The sequence below is a fragment of the Raphanus sativus genome, chromosome 4, assembly GCF_000801105.2.
Source record: "Raphanus sativus cultivar WK10039 chromosome 4, ASM80110v3, whole genome shotgun sequence".
Classification (NCBI taxonomy): domain Eukaryota; kingdom Viridiplantae; phylum Streptophyta; class Magnoliopsida; order Brassicales; family Brassicaceae; genus Raphanus; species Raphanus sativus.
Window position 1 is genome coordinate 34,699,859 of NC_079514.1, and position 16,597 is coordinate 34,716,455.

The 16,597-nt window shown below is 38.9% G+C and overlaps 5 protein-coding genes across 7 annotated transcripts; all 5 read left to right on the forward strand.

Annotated features, from left to right (window-relative positions):
- The first annotated feature begins 85 nt into the window (after positions 1-85).
- On the forward strand, positions 86-3,495 carry LOC108832485 (L10-interacting MYB domain-containing protein). Of its 2 annotated transcripts, none has more exons than XM_018605964.2 (5): positions 86-733; positions 1,280-2,073; positions 2,157-2,307; positions 2,386-2,777; positions 2,856-3,495. In XM_018605964.2, the coding sequence occupies exons 1-5, from the start codon at positions 250-252 to the stop codon at positions 3,357-3,359; spliced, it is 2,325 nt and encodes a 774-aa protein (XP_018461466.1). In that variant the 5' UTR covers positions 86-249; the 3' UTR covers positions 3,360-3,495. The 2 variants fall into 2 exon arrangements, with proteins under 2 accessions (XP_018461466.1, XP_018461467.1); XM_018605965.2 differs by having other exon boundaries at positions 2,866-3,113.
- Positions 3,496-4,788: 1,293 nt separating this feature from the next.
- Positions 4,789-7,615, forward strand: LOC108848865 (uncharacterized). Its single transcript, XM_018622320.2, has 11 exons — positions 4,789-5,270; positions 5,349-5,441; positions 5,525-5,604; positions 5,696-5,809; positions 5,987-6,060; positions 6,192-6,268; positions 6,357-6,440; positions 6,520-6,612; positions 6,701-6,808; positions 6,894-6,965; positions 7,052-7,615. Exons 1-11 carry the CDS (start codon positions 4,839-4,841, stop codon positions 7,445-7,447), a joined length of 1,623 nt encoding a protein of 540 aa, XP_018477822.2. The 5' UTR covers positions 4,789-4,838; the 3' UTR covers positions 7,448-7,615.
- Positions 7,616-10,716: 3,101 nt separating this feature from the next.
- LOC108832482 (putative E3 ubiquitin-protein ligase SINA-like 9) lies at positions 10,717-11,877 on the forward strand. Its single transcript, XM_018605960.2, has 2 exons — positions 10,717-10,936; positions 11,020-11,877. Exons 1-2 carry the CDS (start codon positions 10,784-10,786, stop codon positions 11,668-11,670), a joined length of 804 nt encoding a protein of 267 aa, XP_018461462.1. The 5' UTR covers positions 10,717-10,783; the 3' UTR covers positions 11,671-11,877.
- An 898-nt stretch (positions 11,878-12,775) lies between these two features.
- On the forward strand, positions 12,776-13,948 carry LOC108832478 (putative E3 ubiquitin-protein ligase SINA-like 9). The gene is made up of 2 exons (XM_018605958.2): positions 12,776-12,980; positions 13,063-13,948. The coding sequence occupies exons 1-2, from the start codon at positions 12,837-12,839 to the stop codon at positions 13,741-13,743; spliced, it is 825 nt and encodes a 274-aa protein (XP_018461460.1). The 5' UTR covers positions 12,776-12,836; the 3' UTR covers positions 13,744-13,948.
- A 250-nt stretch (positions 13,949-14,198) lies between these two features.
- Positions 14,199-16,260, forward strand: LOC108848699 (protein MAIN-LIKE 1). Of its 2 annotated transcripts, none has more exons than XM_057008595.1 (5): positions 14,199-14,358; positions 14,446-15,102; positions 15,181-15,330; positions 15,409-15,792; positions 15,871-16,260. In XM_057008595.1, exons 1-5 carry the CDS (start codon positions 14,275-14,277, stop codon positions 16,123-16,125), a joined length of 1,530 nt encoding a protein of 509 aa, XP_056864575.1. In that variant the 5' UTR covers positions 14,199-14,274; the 3' UTR covers positions 16,126-16,260. The 2 variants fall into 2 exon arrangements, with proteins under 2 accessions (XP_056864575.1, XP_056864576.1); XM_057008596.1 differs by having other exon boundaries at positions 15,415-15,792.
- Positions 16,261-16,597: the final 337 nt, after the last annotated feature.

The following is a 16,597-nucleotide window of genomic DNA, read 5'->3' on the forward strand; positions in this document are numbered from 1 at the left end:
ATGTGTTTATTCGTTGGACCCCGGGCCTTAACAAAACGAAAGCCTAAGCCCAAATATAGAATGCCATACATAAACCAGAGAACAGAGAGTAGAGAGAGAGAGCCAAACAGAAATAATTCGGGATTAGGGTTAATCTGTCTCCCAAACTCCGCCCTATCTCCTTTTCTCTTCCTCCGCCGCGCGCAACTATAACCGCTACCTATATATATTCACTCTCAACGTCTTCTTCTTCTGAAACTCTTAGCTATCATGAGCGGCCAAACCTCTTGCAATGACCGAACAAGAACATACTGGACCCCAACGATGGAGCGTTTCTTCATAGATCTGATGCTCGACCATCTCCACAGAGGCAACAGAACGGGCCACACTTTCAACAAGCAAGCCTGGAACGAGATGCTCTCCGTTTTCAACTCCAAGTTCGAGTCCCAGTACGACAAAGACGTGCTGAAGATCCGTTACACGACTCTTTGGAAACAGTACAACGACGTCAAGAGCCTTCTTGATCACGGCGGCGGGTTCTCTTGGGACCAGGCTCATGAGATGGTGGCTGGGGAGGAGACTCTGTGGAGTTGTTATCTCAAGTCTCACCCTGAGGCGCGTGTCTACAAGACGAAGCCTGTGTTGAATTTTAATGATCTGTGTTTGATCTATGGGTATACGGTTGCAGATGGGAGGTACAGTAGGTCAAGCCATGATGTAGAGTTTGAGGATGAGGTCAATGGAGTTAACATGGGTGTGTTCTTGCTCTTACTTGATTTTATTACAAAAACTGTGTTTTTTCTGTAGGTGAAAGTAGTAGTGGAAGTCTTGTTCTGTCGAGTAGTAGAGTAGTAGGGTCCTCTTCCTTTAGTGATCTCTAAGAGCATGAAGAACTCCGGTCAATTTTTTTTCTTTTACACTTTTAGGTTAAGAGACGGCTATCTCTAATTTTAGAGCATTTCTTTTTTAAAATCTAAGAAAAACCAAGAACCGTCTCTTAACCGAAGCTATCTTAGCCTAAGATAAGAACCCCACTTAAGAGATCAGAGCTAATCATGGTCTTAGTTTTGTTTTGTTAGGGTCCACATGGCTAACATGTGGAACAACACGACTGCAGGGCGTTCCTAATAGTAACAAAAATCTATAGATACATAGGTATAGATAGATGTATGTGGAGATTTTTGTTACTATGCAGTGCGGTTTGTTTATTTTAATTTATTTCTGCTACCTATTTGTATAACATTTCTTACCAAAAATAAAGAAAAAACTTACAGTGAGTGATGACTTATATGTTCTGTAGGTGAAAGTAGTAGTGGAAGTATTGTTCTGTGGAGTAAAGAAACCTCGAAAACCGAGTGGACTCCAGTAATGGACCAATACTTCATCAGCCTTATGCTTGATCAAATCGGGAGAGGTAACAAGACTGGCAATGCTTTCAGTAAACAAGCCTGGACAGATATGTTAGCTTTGTTCAATGCTAGGTTCAGTGGTCAGTATGCGAAAAGAGTTTTAAGGCATAGGTACAACAAATTGTCTAAATACTACAAAGACATGGGAGCTATCTTGAAACAAGGCGGGTTTTCTTGGGACGAAACTCTGCAGATGATAGCTGCAGATGATGATGCCGTTTGGAACTCTTACATCAAAGAGCATCCACTTGCTAGAACATATAGGATGAGGTCATTACCTAGCTACAACGACTTGGAGTTAATATTTGATAATCCAGTACAAGGCAAAGATGATGCTTTGCCTGATGAGACTAAGGCAAGCCAGGCTCAGAGTTCTTCTGATCGTACAAGGACGTTTTGGACCCCGCCTATGGACAACTATCTGATCGATTTGTTATATGAGCAAGTGAACAAAGGGAACAGAGTTGGGCAGACTTTCATAACCAGTGCTTGGAACGAAATGATCACATCATTTAATACCAAATTCGAGTCTCAACACGGGAAAGACGTTCTGAAGAACCGGTACAAACACTTGAGGAGGTTGTACAACGACATAAGGCTTCTTCTCGAGCAAAACGGGTTCTCGTGGGATGCAAGGAGAGATATGGTGGTTGCAGATGATAGCGTTTGGTGTTCATATATAAAGGTTAGCAACATTCTTTTCCCTTTTGAGATATATCAGTTATATTATATGGTTTGTTGTGGTATAATCAAATGAAACGTGTGCAGGCACATCCAGAAGCTCGAGCATATCGAGTCAAAACTATTCCAATTTACCCAAACCTTTACTTCATTTTTGGTAAGGAAGTGTCTGATGAGAGATACACACGCTTGGCTCAAGCTTTTGATCCCACTCCTGCAGAAACTCTGCGCATAAACGGTAAGTTTCTCTCTATATATTGGCTTTTGATTAATTTAGTGTTTCCTTTGTGTTCTTATTTAAATGAATCCTTGACAGAAAGTGAAAGCGATGATGGATTCAAGGATACCCTCCAGATGGTACTAGCAGGGGAAGAGAAAGATGATTACCTCTGTAGCACTAGTGGTCCTCCTTCTGTAGAATGGACACCTGACATGGACCGGTGTCTTATTGATCTCATGCTTGAGCAGGTCAATAGAGGAAACAAGGTTGGTGAGACATTCACAGAACAAGCTTGGGGGGAGATGGCGGAATCCTTCAATGCAAAGTTCGGATTGCAGGCTGACATGTTCACGCTGGAGAATCGTTACATATTGATGATGAAAGAGCGTGATGACGTCCACAGTATCATTAATCTTGATGGCTTTGTTTGGGATGGAGAGAAGCAAACCATAGTTGCAGAAGATGAGCATTGGGAAGCATATATTAAGGTAAGGAGGCTGTCTAATGAACACCTTATAGTGAAGGCGTGTGTGATTCTGAGAGATTAGTGACTGATTTTTTGGCAGGAACATCCAGATGCAACTATATATAAGGGCAAAACCTTGGATAGTTATGGTGATTTGTGCAAGCTATATGAACATCTCTCACAGGAAGGCTTCAACTGTGAGAATCTGATGATAGAGTTGGATAACTATGGCCATGAGATTGATATAGTTGATGACTTTAGTTCTTCTTCTCAAAAGCAGCATTGTAAGCGAGCCAACCCAATTACACATCTCGGGATAAATGGACGCAAGGCTCAGAAGACGGGAGTAGAGATGATGAGGAAGGCTATATGTGAGACAGAAGGTGAAGGCGATGAGCCCATGCCTCAGGAGGATAATTTCACAAGAATACATAACGCTATTGATGCACTACAAGGCTTACCAGACATGGATGATGAGCTTCTACTGGATGCTTGTGATCTTTTAGAAGATGAGAAGAAAGCAAAGACGTTCTTGGCTTTGGACGTCTCGTTAAGAAGAAAATGGCTAGTGAGGAAGCTCCGTCCTCCTTTGACTAACGTTTAAAGCAGTGTGTGTCTCTCTATTTTCTACCCAAATTTGTAAGCACAGCAGGATAGTTTATGGAATGTTGTAAAAGTATGTAGTGATCTTAGATACACGATCAAAGGCACAGTTTAAGTTATCTATCTTGCATTATTCACTCGTCAGTGATGTAATAGATGGATAGCTCAAGGCATTGGTCTTCTAGGAAAGATCCCATCTGGCCATCTTCATGCTTCTTTCACCCAAAGAAGCAGGCGACATTAACGGCAGGAAGTTCTTATGTTTTTTTTTTTTTTTTTTTTTTTAACACTAAGTTCTTATGTAAAATTTATGAACTAACTTGCGGTGTGTGAGTTGACAACCAGATCCAATGGAAATTACCGAACCAAACCAAATTTAAACCAAACTGAATTCAAACCCAAGATTGTGCAATCAAAATTGCATAAACCAAAAATATTTATTATTAATAAAATATGCGAAAATATATATTTACATACCAAAAGCATATATCCTCTGCTTCCATCTTATTATATAAAAATTAGTTTTTCCAAATTGCTAATTAACGTGATTGTGACATGTGTTAAATAAAAAATTTCATATAAATAATTATTTAATAGTAATTTTCCTATTTTAACAAACAAAGTATTGTAAATAAAAAAAATTACATACAAATAGTAAATTAATAATAATTTTCTGTTTTTAAATCTAAAATGAAAATTGTAAAAGCTATATGAAAAAAAAATTCTTGTCAAGAAATTCAAATTTTTTTTAAAAAAAATCAGGAAGAAAGAGAACTATAAAAGTAAATAGTAGTTTAATAATATCTAAAACGAATTATAAAATCCTAAAAATACATAAAATGTTTAATAATAAATCTAAAAAGAGAGTTGTAAAAATAATGTTCTTATTATTTTTCTATAGTTAACTAATTAATTAATTAATTTTCTATGGAAGTTCCATTGGTCTATGTGTGACTAAGACTAATGTTTTTACACAATTTGATATGAGTTTTGAGTTTCATAGAAGGTAAATTATTAGTTTATTGGAAAAAATATTTATAGGAGTATTCAGCATTGTGCGAATAATTCCGTCCGATGTAAAATGCGTACTCGTTCTTTTCTTTTGGAACTATAAGAGCATGATTATTGCATAGATCCTTAGCAAAAGTTTTTAATACACATATATGTATATATATGTATATGTATATATTATATATGCGTATATAATTGTTTGTTAAGGACTTTACGGAAACCGAAACCGAAAATTTCTTAATTAAAGAAAGAACGAGGACGCATAGAATACAAAACCAAATTCAACCAAATAGAAATTTGTTACTGGATAAAAGCCAAATCGACCAAAATTTCAAACCGACACGAACCAAAGACCTAAACCAATTTAATTGAGAACCGGTTTAGACTTGCTAATAAATAAAGAAAAAAGGGTTTTGTTACTTTCCTCTGAACTGAATCTTTCTCGCCGCTTCTCTTAACAAAAGAAAAAATGGAGGAAGTTATATCAGAGCCGCCTCCGACTATCCCTCCGGCGATTGTAGATTACGACGACCAGAACGAAGACGAAGACGAAGACGATCTTTCCATCTCGTCGGACTCCGACATAGGCGAAGCTCTAGACTGGCTAGACGGAAAAGACGACGACGAGCTCATCGGCGGCGGCTTCTCTCTCCACGCTCGTCGTCCCAACGCCCACGGAGGAAACGGAGCGAGGCCTAACTCGGGGGCTCTTCAGCCTCTCTCCAACAAGGCTCAGAAGCTTGCTAGTCACGTCCGTGCTTCCCCTTTGGAGGCGTGGGAAGGTAGAGTCGAAGTTGGGATGTCGAACTCCGTGACGACTGCGATTCGTGGGAGTCTCAGAGACACGGAGATCGGGAGGAGCAGGAACACTGATAAAGCGGACAGAGCAACGGTTGAACAGGTGAAATTTTGTTAGTTGTTAAAAAAAAAAACAAATCTTGTCGGAATTTGCTGATGTTGTTTTTTTTTTTTGGACCAGGCTCTTGATCCGAGGACACGTATGGTGTTGTTTAGAATGCTCAATCGTGGTGTGTTTAATGATGTTAATGGATGTATTTCCACAGGCAAAGAAGTATGTCACCTTTTCTACTATTCTCATTTTTTTTAATTTGATAATTAATTAAGTAACAGCGCTATCTTTTATCGTTTTTGAAGGCTAATGTTTATCATGCTACAAAATCTGATGGTGCGGAACTTGCTATAAAAGTGTACAAGACATCAGTTCTCGTCTTCAAGTGAGTTAAATACATGTTCTTTAGTCATTTCTTGTCAAAAGTTTTTGACTTTGACCCTTGAAAACTCTGTTTTCAACTTTGATGATTCCAGGGATCGAGATAGATATGTACAAGGAGATTACCGTTTCAGATATGGCTACTGTAAGCATAATCCCCGGAAGATGGTGAAGACGTGGGCTGAGAAAGAACACAGAAATCTTAAGAGGTAAAACAAAAAAAAACTATCATACAATTCGTTTTATTGATGTGTGTGCTGGGGAGATTAAGACTCGAGAGTGTAATTAAAATAAGGAATCCTGGTAGTACACTTGATACATACGAAAAATGATAGCTGTAGGTTCCAAACATAATCCTTAGTTTGTATATATGCTTTCATTGGCAGGCTTCAAGCAGCAGGAATTAGATGTCCAGTTCCCATCCTTCTACGGCTTCATGTTCTTGTCATGGAGTTTATAGGTTAGCGCTGTTTCATTTTCAGTTGTTATTCAAGAATTCTCTTTCTTATTTTTTCAATATTGAAGCAAAGATGTGTCAGTTAAACTAGTTATTTACTAAGATTTTTTTAATTGTACATTAAAAATGTGCAGGAAGGGATGGCTGGGCTGCACCGCGTCTCAAGGATGCTGCATTATCACTAGACAAGTTACGCGAGTCCTATCTAGAGGTATGCGAGTGGCTTAATCTATTTATGGTCTCATCGCTACCATATTGGGAATTTGCTGACATCTTTTTCGTTCGATTTTTTTTTTCAGTTGATAATTCAAATGAGAATATTGTATCAGAAGTGCAAACTGGTGCATGGAGATCTCAGTGAGTATAACATACTCTATTTTGAGGTGAGTCGTAACTTACTACCTCTTTGGGTTTACATTGGCGCACTTATTTGTTATTGATATTATCCTGACCATTGTTCAGGGACATCTTTATATAATTGATGTTTCACAATCTGTGGATCTGGACCATCCTCTTGCCCTCAATTTTCTACGGGAAGATTGTGACCACGTCTCTGTAAGTTGCTAGACAGTGTTTTACCAATACTTTGATTTGACTATAAAATGGTTTTTCTCATGTATGGATTATTATAATACACGTGCAGGATTTTTTCAAGAAACATGGTGTTGCTGTGATGACCATAAGGGAGCTATTTGACTTCATAGTCGACCCGACAATCTCTGACGAGAATGTTGATAGCTATTTGGAAGAGGTGTGTAACGTTTAACCAGTGGCAGCTTCACGTTTAAAGTTGTATTAGCAAAGCTAAACTAACGAGGTGTTTTAATTTGGGGCAGGTCCAACGCAAAGTGATAGAGCGAGGAGAGATATCCGTAGAGGATGAAATAGCAGATTCAGTATTCATGAAGGTTAGTGAAGTTTTAATAGTAATCAGAACTAACTATTTTAGGAAGAATCATCATTATCTTACTGGTTTTGTTGTTATGGTGAATAGTCATACATACCGAAGTCTCTGGACGATGTGAAGCACCCGGAAGCTGATGTGGAGAAGATAACAAGCGGGCAGGATACAGGAGACATGTTGTACCAAACAATAACGGGGCTTAAGGATGCTCTTCCTAAAGTAGATGAGCAGCAAGTAAAGGTTGATGTTGAAGAGGGAAAAGAGGAACAAGGAGAAAAGGAAGAGGAGGAAGAAGAAAGTGAAAACGAAGAAGAGGAAAGTGAAAGTGGGAGTGAAGAGGAGTTGGGTCCTGAAGACAAGAAAGCAGCAAGGAAAGAGCACAAGAAGAAAGTGAAGGAAGAGAAGAGGGAGGCCAGGAAGAACAAGACACCCAAATCTGTCAAGAAGAGAAAGAAGAAAATCTCTAAACCCCACAAGACCCGTTAGTTTATTTATGTTCCAGACGGATTCTGTTTTCCACCGTTCAAAAAAAAAAAGTTTACTTCTCCTTTGTGAGTTTAATAGAGTTTTTTCTTATAATTTAATAGAGCTGTGAGAGGATGTGTTAAATTCTTGAATATTGAGCATAAATTATGGGATCGTTCTCTTTTCTTACATGTGGTTAACAAGATTTATGAATAAAAAGGCATTTTAATAGTTATTCAATTAATTTAAAATAGTTGTTATATACTTTATTGAACAATATCTTGTTAACACAATCTAATTTGGTAACACCTTTTCATCTATCTTGATCAGATTTTAGTTAGTTCAAAGCATTCATACAAATTTAGCAAAGCTCTTTTTCTTTGTCCGCGAATGCTTTCTAACTTCTCTGTTAAAGCCTTAATTTTCATATTTACGATTATGGCCTCTCTATTTTTCTTTGATGACGGTTTTTGGCATGTACACCCACACAAACCCCAAAGAAACGGATCGAACTCATAAATTTTAGGATGTGAGCATATACCCCAAACCATTAAACTGCAAGGTCTTGCTCTTGTCATCTCTCTCTTGATCAACTCTAGCTTCTTTCTATTATCCAAAATGACTTTTATATCTCCTTCACGTCCTTTTTCCAAAACCTATTAAACAATTTTGGATGTGATCATCATTTTCGTTGAAATGTTACTCTACGTACTGTTGTTTGGAGACTATTTATAATGGTAATATTGATAAGGACAACAAAAGATTAAAACATGGTGTTAGATTTTATGAGATAAACCGAACTAAACCGTTACCAGATAACATAAAAGAAGCTAAAACTGAATTAGCGGATTTAATTTTGCAGTTGATTGCAACACTTACTTGAATCTCTTTTTGTATCTCATATCTAGACAACGTTGAATCCCGGTCAACTTCTCTAAGCTTAACCTATGAGAAAGTTAAATAAAAAAAAAGTTTTTGCAAAAAAAAATTGCAGATGAACAAATATAATAGTCAACAATTTTAGTACTTGTTCATCAAGCGCCTTGAACGGAGAACCATAATCTTTATGTGTTTTCGGATTAAACGTCTTGAGAAGATATCTCTCAGCAACCATGTCATGCACCTCGTGCAACATCCTATGATTTAGGTTCTGCCGATATATATCAGCATAAACATATTCAGTCAAACTTTTTGAAAAAAAAAAAAAAAAAATTCTTTAAAATGTACCTTCTTCTTATCAACATCTGCACCATGAGCAACAAATAGATATTCAAGTTTGATCTTCAAACAAGCCAATGTATTTTGGTCGACCGATATCCAATTCTCGTAGAAGCCTAATGCATATTTCAGTTGATTTCTTAGGGTTAAGATAATGCTTTCGGGATCAAGCTGTTAACCATTAAAAACAGACATAAAAATGTTTGGCTATGTTAGATTGTATAGTATGTTCAACATATCTTTAAAGACGTTTCCCTCTTTTCTCCAATGTATAGTTACCTCTTTTTCAATTTCATCTATTATCTTTTCTGCCATTTCCCGTACTTTTGATTTCTCATATCGGTAGTGATTTGTAGCAGGATCATCAAGCTTGAGACGTTTGATTCTTCCATCTTTCTTGGATTTTGGAACCCCCATAGTACTAAATGTAGATGAAATAGTATATATCTTTCAACCGTATCAAAACAATAAAGATTATTTGATGAGTACTGACTAAGTTTCTTTGCTTTCCACATAAAAAGTAGAAGACCTTGTCTTGGTACTTGCATAGCACGCCTATGAAGTTGACTTGACGAGTTGTTTAATCGTGGCCAGCTTTTATTTTGAAGTAATAAAATGTCTTATGCTTCTCTGTCGTATCATATTAACAAGTTTGCTTGCGGAGGAAGACAGTTGTAAGACTGTCAACAATAATTGATCTATAATTTTCAGTTATAATATACACTAGGACCTGCGCCTTGCGCAGGGTGAGATTGGTTTCTAAAATTTTAATTTAATTTTAACATATGTTCTAAATTTGTAAACATAGTTTATGGATCGGTTATGTAATAACATTCTCAACATATTTTTGTTCATAATTATTAACTACAGATGATAGACATTTATTTTTAACTACGGATGATAGACATATATTTTTAATTTTCATCTATCTCTTCGTTCGAAAGGTACGTAGCGACCTTTTGTATACATTACACTACTTGAGTGATTTTTGTTCGTTAATGAAATAATAAACCAAACTTTCATTCCGGTTTGGTCTTCTGACCAGTGTCTTTGTTCTATTTAATTTTGGTTTGTGTAGATCTATCTGAGGGAGCTTTGAACAAATCAGTAACAAAAAATCAAATACAAATCCCAAGACAATCTGAAGCACTGACTGGAATCAATCAAATCTTTGATAGGTAACATTAGGTTACGTGTATTTTTGTATTGAAAATAGTTAAACTATAGATAGATTACCATCGAAAATAGTTACATGATACGATTCAATAGTATAAAGAGAGGAACATTATGCATAACTGAGATCATGATATTGAGTTTTAGGTTAATTGGCAAATATGATTAAATAATATGATTTTGTGATTCTATAGTATATCATTTATTAGGTTCGTGAATGTAAAATATTATACCATAAAAGGATAACCAAATATCTATATTATTAAAACTGAATTACATTTCAGTTTTGTTTAGAAATATAGATAGTAATATTAAAAAAAATAATTATGTTTGAAAATAGGTATATAGCATTCGGTCATTTTTTTTGCTTCCTTCGCTAATGTCATTTTTCGTAATTTCAGAAAAAAAAAAGCTAACGAAACAAACTAGTAACACATCGCCCACACACATACAGTGAAACGAGACAAAAAAAAACCTAGAAAAGAGTTGGAATGTTGAAAGATATAGAACATGACAAAACCCTAGAAAAAAGCTGAAATCTTGATAGCTAGAAAAAAAAATGTGTATTTTCACTACACGGTAAGAAGCCAAAACCTAAACAATTGTAAAACATAGCTACACAGAGGAACGAAGCAAAACCCTAGAAGTAGCTTGAAATGTTGGGGAAGAAAGTAACCTGTTTGAGTTTAGGGAGGCTCTCCACGATCTCTGCTAGAATGAGAAGACAAAATCAGAAACATTAGGAGAACTGTGAAGGCATTTGTCGACGACTACTGACTTGAGAAAGATAGTGAGTGACGAAGAAGAGTGAAAGTAATGGGCTTCGAGATGCAGAGCCCATTACTGTATTTTCGAGGGCCTGAACCCAAAATGTAAAAAACCCAAATGGTACTAGACAATCAGCTAGGGTTTCGAGATGCTGGATTGTCCAACGACGCTCGTCTCTGATAGTTTAGTCCTCTCGAAATGGAATCCGACGAAGACACACCGATCGTACTCAACAACAGCAATCCGCGAAAGAGGCAACGTTCTCCGACCGAACGCAATGGGACGCTGCTGAATCTGGATGTAACAGACTGTCCCATTTGCTTTCATCCTCTCACCATCCCCATCTTCCAGGTTACATTTTGTCAAAATCTGATTCCACCTCAACCGCACTTCTCCTCCTCTCACAATGTCTTCTTTGTTTTTGTGGCATATAGGGTGAGAATGGTCATATAGCATGCTCTACTTGCCTCCAAGCGTTGAGCCAAAAGTGTGCAACATGCACCTTACCAACTCTTTCCCGCAACAGAGCTATGGAGCGGGTTCTTTACCTACTTAGAGTTCCATGTCCGAATCCTCGTTGCTCCGAGACTTTCGCTTTTACTGAAACATCAGCGCATGTAAACCACTGTGCTTACACCCTCCGTCCTTGCCCTTTTAGCGGCTGCGGCGTTAGTTGCTCCTTCAAAGATTTATATGAACACTGCGTCTGCGGTATGCTGAAACACTGCAAGTCCTCACGCATGTTTGAATGTGGGACGCATGTGTTTATCCACCCCTTAAGTGGTGAGAGGGTTATTCTCAAGGAACAAACCACAGATGGAGAAGGAGAAGTTGTGGTTGTGGAGTGTTTCGACACACCACAAGGTCGACTCTTCCATGCTTGCTATATTGGACCAGGAACAGACAAGTTCTCCTACCAACTGAAGCTATCTTTAGCTTCCGGTGATGACTTGTTGTTTAACTCAGACCTTCAAAGAGTCCGTGAAGTGAGCAATGAACCACCATGTGCACGTTTTATGTTGGTTCCTTCATGTATGTTGCCTTACCGCGAGTGTTACATATGCATCAAGCGGAAGACTAACTAGGATTTCATCACTCATCAGCCACGCTGATGCTCTTAGGTCTTAACTACTGTATGTTTTGTAGGAGACGTAAAATTGGCCTATCATGTTTGTACTCTAATCGCTATCTAATGTGTGACATTGGTCTAAGTGCAAGTTGTGTAATATTGGATTTTGTGTCCTGTAACAAACGTTTATCTAATGCGATCAAAATAGAAATTTAGCGTCTCACTTACTCATTTATCTTCCTCTGATTTCTTCCTCATTTCGCTCACTTCCGAGTTTGTAATTAGTATCAGCGCTACCAAACTTTATGACTTTAAAATTACCTAACAGATTGATAGAGTTTAAAGAGACATGAACTTATGCATCATCTGTATGGCATGCCTATGCTACCCGAAGCGGTGTTGGATCACCAACAAAATCAGGAGACAAAACCAGAAGAGTCGAAGTTGAAGAGAAGTGTGTTACGCTACAGAGAGTATGTATTTCATGAAGAAGTTACATGGTAACAACAAGCTGGAAGCACAGAAAGCATAGGAAATAGAGGAGTCAAAGACTGTATGAAGATTGTAAACAAGTCAGTCCCTAGTTGGTTCAATCAAATTGTAAGTGTAACCGGGTGTGAGCTGTACATGTGGTGATCACTTGAGAGTAGTGAGTGCATATAGTCTTAAGGTGAAAACTAGACCCGCACGTGCCAGTATTGCATCAATTTAATAATAAATTTAAATTTGTATGATAATAAATAATTGTGTTATCTAATCTAAAGTTAATATTTAAATCTGAGTAACATAGAATTTTGTTTTTATATTAATATCTGCATAAAATTTTATAAATATTTTAATTGTTTGGTGATATATAGTTATTAGTGTGGGGATATTCATGTTTATTAGATTTCCTCTCTATTATGTCGTCTGAACACTCGAAAATTAATGTGGGATATTCATCTAAGTTCAAGTTGTTATGTAAATACATGGAGGCGTGACTGATGAAGGTTTAAGTTACAAATAATTTTGAAGAAATGCTGGGTTAACTGTGAAAGCATTTGTATCCATTGTCGACACTTTGGGATGAAGAGCCCATTACTGTTATTTTAGTGGCCCAAACTGAACAGATGGAACCAGACAATCAGCTAGGGTTTGGAGATGCTGCAGAACTTTGGATTGACCTGATAGTTCTCTCTCGAAATGGCGAGTATATCCGAGGACAACAACAACAGCACTTCGAGAAAGAGGCAACGTTCTCAGACCGAAGGCACTGCGACACTGCTGGATCTGGATTTTACCGACTGTCCCATCTGCTTTAATCTTCTCACCATTCCCATCTTCCAGGTTACATTTCTCAATATGTTTCCACCTCAACCGCAATTCTCCTCTCATAATGTCTTTTTGTTTTGTTTTGTTTGGCATATAGTGTGATAATGGGCATATAGCATGCTCTACTTGCTGCGAAAAGTTAAGCCAGAAGTGCGCAACATGCTCCTTACCCACTCTTTCCCGCAACAGAGCGATGGAGCGTGTTCTTGAACTACTTAGAGTTCGATGTCCGAATGCTGGTTGCTCCATGGTCGTCTCTTGTTCTGGAACATCAGCACATGTGGATCACTGTCCATTCACCCAACGCACTTGCCCTTTTAGCAGCTGTGACTTTACTTGCTCCTTCAAGGATTTATACAAACACAGCCTTGCTAAACACAGCATTGCGGCACCACACTTGGCTAAACTTGGCGTTTCCTTCTCCTCGCTCATGTTTAAATGTGGAACGCTCGTGCGTATTCATCTCACAGCGAATAAGAGGATCATTCTCAAGGAACAGACTACTACAAAAGGAGAAGGAGAAATTGTGGTTGTTGAAGGGTTCGATAGGCCAGACGGTCGGATGTTCTATGCCTGCTGTATTGGACCAGGAACAGACAAGTTCTCCTACCAACTCAAGCTATCTTTAGCTTCCGGTGATGACTTGTTGTATGACTCAAACCTCCAAAGAGTTCGTGAAGTGAGCAATGAACCACCACTTGCGAATTTTATGTTGGTTCCTTCATGTATGTTGCCTTACCGCATATGTTATATATGCATCAAGCGGAAGACTAACTAGGATCATCAAGACGCTACTACTTCATCAGACGTCGTCAGCGACACTGATGCTGTTAACTAATGTATGTTTTTGTAGGAGCCGAAAAATTGGCCTGACATGTTTGTAATGTAATCCCTATCTAATGTGTGATACTGATCTAGGTTTAAATTCTCTAATATGCGTCCTGCAAACAAACCTTATCTAATTCGATCAAAATCTAAATTTATTTCGTCTTCCAACCTCCTTTCTCACTACTCATAAGTCATAAGCTCATTTCTAGGAGTTTGTAATTAGTATTAGAGCTACCAAAGTTGACAGACCAAAATTACCAAAAGTATTGGATATTATTTTGGTTTGGTTCGGAATAGATTGGTTCGGAATAGATTGGTCCGGTTAGTCTAAATTGAATAATCCATTACCATGGTTCACATATTCGGTTTAACTCAACCAAACCAAAATAACCAGTATAGCTGATATGACCCAGACACCAAGTCCAATTTAGGGCACAATTAGCTTTCCATCCCCAAACTTCTTCTTCATCTGGCATTCTCCATGGATATTGATGTCGGACCCGTTGATCCATCTGTCCTCTACGAACAAGAACTCCATGTCTCATCTGCTGTCTGGGAAGCACAGGTTCCTACTCAAAGCCCCTTTTATCTTCCAATTCTCAATTCTTACTTTCCGATTTTCAAATCTCCTCTCTTTCTCCTCCCCACATAGGAACGAGGCCTCCTCCGTTGCCAAGAACACACTTCACTCCTCCACCAATGGAAACTCACCGACCAACAAACCAACCTCGTCGACAAAGCAGGCTTCGGACTCTTCCGCAAAATCGGCCCAATGACGCTAAACAACTCCCTAATCTCCGCTCTCGTCGAGCGCTGGAGACGCGAGACCAACACATTCCACCTCCCCTTAGGCGAAACGACCATAACACTCGACGAAGTATCCCTAGTCCTCGGCCTCGACATCGACGGAGACCCCGTCGTGGGGTCCAAAGTAGGAGACGAGGCTGCGATGGACATGTGCGGGAGACTCCTCGGGAAGCTCCCTTCCGCTGCTAACAAGGAAGTGAACTGCTCGAGGGTTAAGCTTAACTGGCTCAAGAGGACGTTCTCCGAGTGTCCTGAAGACGCTTCTTCCGAGGTTGTGAAGTGTCACACGCGCGCGTATCTTTTGTATCTGATCGGGAGCACGATCTTCGCTACTACTGATGGTGATAAAGTGTCGGTTAAGTATTTGCCTTTGTTTGAGGATTTTGATCGGGCTGGGAGGTACGCTTGGGGTGCTGCGGCTTTGGCTTGTCTTTACAGAGCGCTTGGTAACGCGTCGCTTAAGTCTCAGAGTAATATCTGTGGCTGCTTGACGTTGCTTCAGGTTTGGTTTTGCTGTTTTTGTTTTTTAAGTGTTTGAGTTTTTTTTGGTTTATGATTGTTTCAATCTGTATGTGTGTAGTGTTGGAGTTATTTTCATTTAGATATAGGTAGACCGGAGAGATCTGAAGCGAGTTTCCCGCTCGCTCTTTTGTGGAAAGGTAAAGGGAATAGATCCAAGACTGATCTCTCTGAGTACCGGAGAGAGTTTGATGATCTAGATCCAAGCAAGGTAATAAACTAATAATAATAATACCTTATCAGTTCATCCTTTGAGAATGATTGTTTGTTGATTTTGAGTGTTGTGAAGATGCAGATCAGTTGGTGTCCGTATGAAAGATACGAGAACATGATACCTCCACATGTTAAAGCCAAGCTGAGTCTAGGAAGATCGAAGACGACTCTCGTATGCTTCGAGAAGATCGAGTTGCATTTTCCGGATAGGTGTTTGAGGCAGTTTGGGAAGCGCCAGCCGATACCTCAGAAAGTGAAACGCCGTGACAGGAAGAACCGGCGGCTAGATGACTTGGACACGTCGATGACTGCGGCGTGCGAGGAATGGGGTGAACGCGGGGACCATATCGTGGACAGTCCTAATGTGGTGGATGATGGAGCTTACATGGAGTGGTATGCTCGGATAAGTATCACTAAACTATACAGAGAAGCGTTTCTTGAGAGCCAAGTCATGAATATGGTAAAGAGAAAAAGGGATGAATCGTCTTTGTATTTTGAAAGTAGCAGAAGTTGATTTTGAATTTGGTTTTTTGTGTAGATTGCTTGTATGAGGGAGTTTGAGGAAGCTGCTTCAGGGATATCGATGGAGAGATTGTCTCCGGTAGAGAGGGAAGTGATGGAGAGTGTGAAGGATACGTTTTCTAGTAATTTGACGTTTGGAGGATGGCAAGAGGTGGCGGTTAATAGTAGTTATGGGAAGAGGCGGCGTCGGAATGAACAAACTCCGACGATGAATAATGGTGGCGGTGGTGGTAGTGATCTTTCATCTATACTGCTTCAAAAGGACACATGAAACTCTTTTGTGTTAGTTTATGTTCTCAACTTGTTGCAGTGTTTATGCATATATTTAAATACAATGACATGGTTTGACCTAAATTCAGACTGATATGTATCACCTCATCTTCTATGGATACCTTATCACAGGTTAGTCCAACTGTAGTGTCATATTTTTCAGTGCATCAGAGGCTTCACTGTGTTTAAACTCATAGCTCCAGTCATCTGTCTTCACCGCTACTTTTGACTGATTCATCCGCGTTGATCCGGAAACCACATTATCAATGATGTCGTGGAACTCGCAGCTGAAGTTAAACAGTATCTCGTTGTCCACTTCAAACATATGTTCCGTTCGAAACGTGGGGATATAGTAAACATGGAACTTTTCTACAGGCCAACCACTTTTGCCAATACGATGACACACATGGGTCAAAGGGATCTCACCATGCATTCTACCATTACGTTCCTCGCCTTTCACGAGTCTATTCCAA

Excerpts from the sequence above, each read along its gene's own strand:
- LOC108832482 (XM_018605960.2), top strand. The coding sequence starts at position 10,784 with ATGGAATCCGACGAAGACACACCGATCGTACTCAACAACAGCAATCCG. Across the intron at positions 10,937-11,019 it reads TCACCATCCCCATCTTCCAG|GGTGAGAATGGTCATATAGC; the intron begins GTTACATTTTGT and ends TGTGGCATATAG.
- LOC108832485 (XM_018605964.2), top strand. The coding sequence starts at position 250 with ATGAGCGGCCAAACCTCTTGCAATGACCGAACAAGAACATACTGGACC. Across the intron at positions 734-1,279 it reads GGTCAATGGAGTTAACATGG|GTGAAAGTAGTAGTGGAAGT; the intron begins GTGTGTTCTTGC and ends TATGTTCTGTAG. Across the intron at positions 2,778-2,855 it reads ATTGGGAAGCATATATTAAG|GAACATCCAGATGCAACTAT; the intron begins GTAAGGAGGCTG and ends ATTTTTTGGCAG.
- LOC108848865 (XM_018622320.2), top strand. The coding sequence starts at position 4,839 with ATGGAGGAAGTTATATCAGAGCCGCCTCCGACTATCCCTCCGGCGATT. Across the intron at positions 6,061-6,191 it reads TCTTGTCATGGAGTTTATAG|GAAGGGATGGCTGGGCTGCA; the intron begins GTTAGCGCTGTT and ends AAAAATGTGCAG. Across the intron at positions 6,809-6,893 it reads TTGATAGCTATTTGGAAGAG|GTCCAACGCAAAGTGATAGA; the intron begins GTGTGTAACGTT and ends AATTTGGGGCAG.
- LOC108832478 (XM_018605958.2), top strand. The coding sequence starts at position 12,837 with ATGGCGAGTATATCCGAGGACAACAACAACAGCACTTCGAGAAAGAGG. Across the intron at positions 12,981-13,062 it reads TCACCATTCCCATCTTCCAG|TGTGATAATGGGCATATAGC; the intron begins GTTACATTTCTC and ends TTTGGCATATAG.
- LOC108848699 (XM_057008595.1), top strand. The coding sequence starts at position 14,275 with ATGGATATTGATGTCGGACCCGTTGATCCATCTGTCCTCTACGAACAA. Across the intron at positions 15,103-15,180 it reads GCTGCTTGACGTTGCTTCAG|TGTTGGAGTTATTTTCATTT; the intron begins GTTTGGTTTTGC and ends GTATGTGTGTAG. Across the intron at positions 15,331-15,408 it reads ATGATCTAGATCCAAGCAAG|ATGCAGATCAGTTGGTGTCC; the intron begins GTAATAAACTAA and ends AGTGTTGTGAAG.